The following is a 5116-nucleotide window of genomic DNA, read 5'->3' as shown; positions in this document are numbered from 1 at the left end:
TTTGATTTAATAATATAATAATTAAGTATTCTGTTAAACTCAATGATTATCCTAATTATATTTTAGATTTTTTATATTTAAAATGAGATATTTATCTTGTATTTGATTATGTTTATCTGCAGTTAGTTACACGAATTCAAATATGAAGTTTTAATAAGTTATACTTACGCACAATCTACTTGTAATCTTGAGTTTTAAGTAATATGCATTAATAAACAATACTTTACGCATAAAAAATGGTTTTTAAGAGTTTTTGTCAAAATGGTTTATAATATAGTATAGATAAATTAACGTTGATGATATTTAATATGAGACGGGTTAAAAATAAAAACAGATATCTACACAGAAAAGGTTCAATCGGTTATTCGGGTACTTAAATGTTAAAAAAAATTTACATCTTAGGTACCAAAATGAAAGTTTTGAAAGTACGTACCCAAAATAGGAATCAAATTAAAGTACGTTACTTTTTCATATAATTTGTCCTTAAAATTATTAAAAACATGTATATAGATAAAGGAAAAGGAAAAAGAATGTTACCTGAAGCCATAAATGGGTTGATCTTTTGAACCCCGTAGCAAACAAAATCACATCAAATTGATAACATTTCCCGTTCTCAAATACAACTTCATTTCCACCGCCTTTTATGTTCTTTAACCTCGGTAACACCTGTTTCCGTTTTAAAAATCAGTATCATGTTTTTGTGTAACGAAAAACGTACAAGTTACGTTAAAAAGTTGGGAAAACCATACCTCTATCTCACCCGACTTGATCTTTTTCACTGTGCCAACATCAATGACCGGGTACTTACCATCTCTTACTTTCATAAGAAACGGACCTTCTTTGGGCCTTTGAATCCCGTATTTTGTCAGGTCTCCATACATTATCGTGTTAACAAATACCAAGAACGAATCCACCAAATGCAAAGGCATACTCGCCAATGACATCAATCCAAGATTTGTCGACCATCTTGATAGTATATGCATCTGCAATACCAACATATACAACATTAACTAACTATTACTGTATAAAATATGGCAACAGAAAAACTGCATATTGAAACTGTTATTGTATAAAATTTGGCAGCATTAATTAACTGTTACTTAGATTTTATTAAAACCTGACTCGTATTTGTCTGACTCAAAAGGGAATCGTTGATTTAACGTCGTACCAAACAATAGTCCATCATGAATAACCAATTTTTTGTAATGTTGCATTTATAGGTGACAAATAGGTGGGCCAAATGGGTCACAGATAATAAGTTAAAACATATATGGTTGGTCGTGCTAAATTACCGACATATTTTTTTTTGTGGGGGTTGCCATTCATACCCCTCATTCACACATATATTGAGTTAATATGGTAAATATAATCACAAAACCTATATATTAGAAGACAAATTACATGAAAAAGTAACGTACTTTAATTTAATTTCTATTTTGGTAATGTAGTTTCAAAACTTACGTTTTGGTACCTAACATGTAAAGTTTTAAACATTTAAGTACCTGGGTAACCAGTTAAATCAATAACCGGTTACCATGTTGATGTGATGAGTGATGTAGTATCCAACTCAGTATATTCGATATTCAACTCAATTTCATCCAATCACTCGTCACATAAGCATGGACATGGTAACCGGTTAATGCTTCAACCGGTTACCCATGTATTTAAATGTTTACAATTTTACATCTTAGGTACCAAAATTGAAAATTTTGAGAGTACGTTATCAAAAATAAGAATCAAGTTAAAGTACATTACTTTTTCATGCAATTTGTCCGATATCAAATAATTTTTTTTGTTGATAAAAATAGTTTAAAAACTAAAAGGATTTGAATATACTCTTGACAATTTGACTCGTTAACCACAAGGGTGGTGTTGGATTCATCGATCATCGATAATAAAAATCACTTGTCCAAAAATCTCACGTTTTTTTCATGTCCACCAATCACATGAATACACATCACCAGATAACAAATTTAAAACATATAAAAATCTGATTTGTTTTCATTTCATTGATTGAATAGGGATCAGACATGTGATTTTGGAACAACAGATTTTTATCTGGAAGAGATCAGGATGACATCCCATCCAGGCCATTTTCCTAGGGTTCTATTCTGCCCCTTGCACTTATGGGCTATGGCCACCATAATAATGAACGTCTAGAGTTTATCAGGTTGGACGACATTGCCTAAGGCCCTCCCCAATATGAATCGTTTAAATTTCGTGAAGTCTCTGATTCTACCCGTTAAGGATTTATATTGAAAAATAATAATCAAAAAACACGATTGTTCGATGAGGGGAAAAAAATCCCCCTTACGTTGATGTCTCTGAAGACGTGTTTTGTGTGGGATCAATTGGAATTGTGGTAATCATTTATTCCCAAATATTTAAAATCGATTGTTAGATTATCTCCAGTAGATTCTTCAAAGTGGAGATTTTGGGGATTTTTAGCAGTATGTGCATCATTAGCATCCTACAAGGTCAAGGGTTCAAACTTTACCAAATGTGAAAAGGGCGTGTGAGTTTATTTATTCTATTTTGTCGTATGAATATTCTAATAATATATATCATATTATAATATTTAAAACGAAGAAGTTGTTAGAGATGAAGATAAAGTTTAAAAAACTAATATCTTTGCTAATGCTAAGTTTCATTGATCCTGAGGGACGGAGGAGGTCAGGTTAGCCGAAAGATGGAGAATTCTTCGTTCAGTTCTCCATCTTCATTTTAATGTTTCGTTTTATTTATTTTTGTCTCAGTCGATGTCATAATACAGTTTTATGTGGTTTTAAAAATGGGATAATGTTTTTATTTTTGAATAAATATAAATATGAAGATATAATAAAATTTTATTTTTTATGATATTAGTATCAAACTAACTATTTAAAATTTCTCATGTTTTTGTATATTTTTTTAATTCATTTTTTTTATTTCTGGTTTAATAATATAATTTTTTTTAAAGATAATAACTAAATATTTTTTTAGAACTCAATTATTATCATAATTATATATTAGATTTTTATATTTAAAAAGATTTGCTTATCCTATATTTGATTATGTTTATCTGCAGTTAGTTACGCGAATCTAAACATGAAGCTTTAGTAAGTTGTATTTACACAAAATTTACTTGTAATCTTGAATTTTTAAGTAGCATGCATCAATAAACAGTAATTCATGCATAAAAAATGGTTTTTAAGAGTTTATGTCAAATGCTTTATAATATACTGGAAGGATACTTGTGCATGCAACGAGATACATTTTCATTTTAATGTTTTGTTTTATTTTTTTTGTTTTTGTTGATATAATACGATTTATGTGGTTGTGAGAAAAATAATATTTTTACTTTTAAATAAAAATAAATTTGAATATATCATAAAAATTTGAAAAAATATATTAATATCAAATTAAATATTTAAAAGTTTTTTATTTTTATTTAACAATTTATTTAATTGATTTTTTTTTGTATTATAATTCAATTTAGGTCAAATAGTGAAGTAATTTATTTTTGGCTTAAGTTTTTTATAAAAATAATGATTATGTTAAAACTCAATAATTATTCTAATTATATTTTGGATTTTTTATATTTAAAATAAAATGTTTATCTTATATTTGACTAGGTTTATCTGCAGTTAGTTATACGAATTCAAAAATGAAGCTTTAATAAGCCGTACTTATGTATAATTATTTGCAATATTAAATTTTAAGTAATATAACAGTACTTCATGTATAAAGAATGATTTTTAATATTTTTTATCAAATATTTTATAATATAGTATAGATTATAAATTTTATAAAAATAATAATTAAATATTTTATTAGAACTCAGTAATTATCTTAATTATAATTACATTTTTTATATTTTAAATGATATTTTATTTTTTATTTGATTATGTTTATCAGCAGTTAATTACACAAATTTAAACATGAACCTTACTAAGTTGTATTTACGCATAATTTATTCATAATCTTAAATTTTAAGTAATATACATCAATAAACAATATTTTATACATAAAAAAATGATTTTTGATAGTTTTTGTCGAATGTTTTATAATATAGTATAAATAAGAGTTATTATACTTTTATAAATGGAAAAATAATAATAAAATATAAATGAAAAAGCTTGTAGTTACCGGACTTCGGACAACAATGGAGGTTTTCGCACCGTGGTTCGATAGATCAAATGCAATTTCCATGCCGGAATTCCCAGCTCCGACGACCAAAACCTTCTTATTCTCAAATCGTTCGCCGGATTTATACTCCGTCGAATGAATAACTTCACCTTTAAACTCACTCAACCCATCCACCGCCGGTATAAACACATCACTGGTTTCTCCGGTGGCCACCACCAAAAACTTCCCCTCATACCACCGAACTCCGCCCTCCTCCTCCGCACTCCGGCCACCAACTATCTCCGCCTCCACCTTCCATTTCTTTCGATCTTCATCGTACTTCGCAAACTTTACAAAGTTATGGAACATTGGATTAATCTTGAAATGAGATGCGTAATCGTCTAAGTATTTTAAGAAATCTTTTATGGGGACGTACGACGGAAAGTTCGCCGGAAAAGGCATGTGAGGAAGCTGACAGAATTGCTTGGTTAAGTGGAGGTGAAGGCGGTCGTATGATTTGTTGTTGAATATTGAAGCAATACAATCTTCTCTTTCGAGGATTACGTATGGAATTGAGAGGCGGTGGAGGGATGCGGCGGTGGAAAGGCCGGAGGGGCCGGCGCCGACGATGATAACCACCGTTTCTGTAACGCCGGTGTTCATTTTCCGGCCGGCGATGGGAGGTCAATGTTGATGTGGGATCGATGTGTAGTAGCCAAGTATATATACATGATTCACTTCATACCAACTTGTTTTCGTATGACGAGTGTAATCATATTTTTAAAGGTAAAAATTTCAAAATAAAACATTTTCAAAGTAGAAAAAAATAAAGCAAAAACACTGTAAAGATATTTTCATAGTATTTTATTGTGAAGTTTCACGTTTAAAAATGTGGTCTCACGAAATTCCAACTCTTTCTCTCTCTCTCTCCACACTCATATATAGGAGTTCATTTAAGGGATAATTTATTAGTTTGTGATAACCGTGAAATCCAATATGAAACACTCGT

At 29.6% G+C, this 5116-nt stretch overlaps 1 protein-coding gene across 1 annotated transcript in view; it reads right to left on the bottom strand.

The window, feature by feature from the left end:
• LOC112518588 (probable indole-3-pyruvate monooxygenase YUCCA10) overlaps positions 1-4770 on the bottom strand; it is a 5916-nt gene extending 1146 nt beyond the window's left edge. Inside the window, exons 1-3 of the mRNA XM_025126339.1 lie at positions 4129-4770; positions 750-983; positions 538-666 (exon numbers count right to left, since the gene is read on the bottom strand). Of these exons, the coding sequence (XP_024982107.1) occupies positions 538-666; positions 750-983; positions 4129-4770 (1005 nt within the window). The remainder of the gene's footprint in view (positions 1-537; positions 667-749; positions 984-4128) is intronic.
• Between the last annotated feature and the right edge of the window lie 346 nt (positions 4771-5116).

This window comes from Cynara cardunculus (assembly GCF_001531365.2).
Source record: "Cynara cardunculus var. scolymus isolate 2C chromosome LG 9, CcrdV1, whole genome shotgun sequence".
Taxonomy (NCBI): Eukaryota; Viridiplantae; Streptophyta; class Magnoliopsida; order Asterales; family Asteraceae; genus Cynara; species Cynara cardunculus.
The sequence above is the reverse complement of the archived record's forward strand: the minus strand, read 5'-3'. Positions and strand labels throughout refer to the sequence as shown.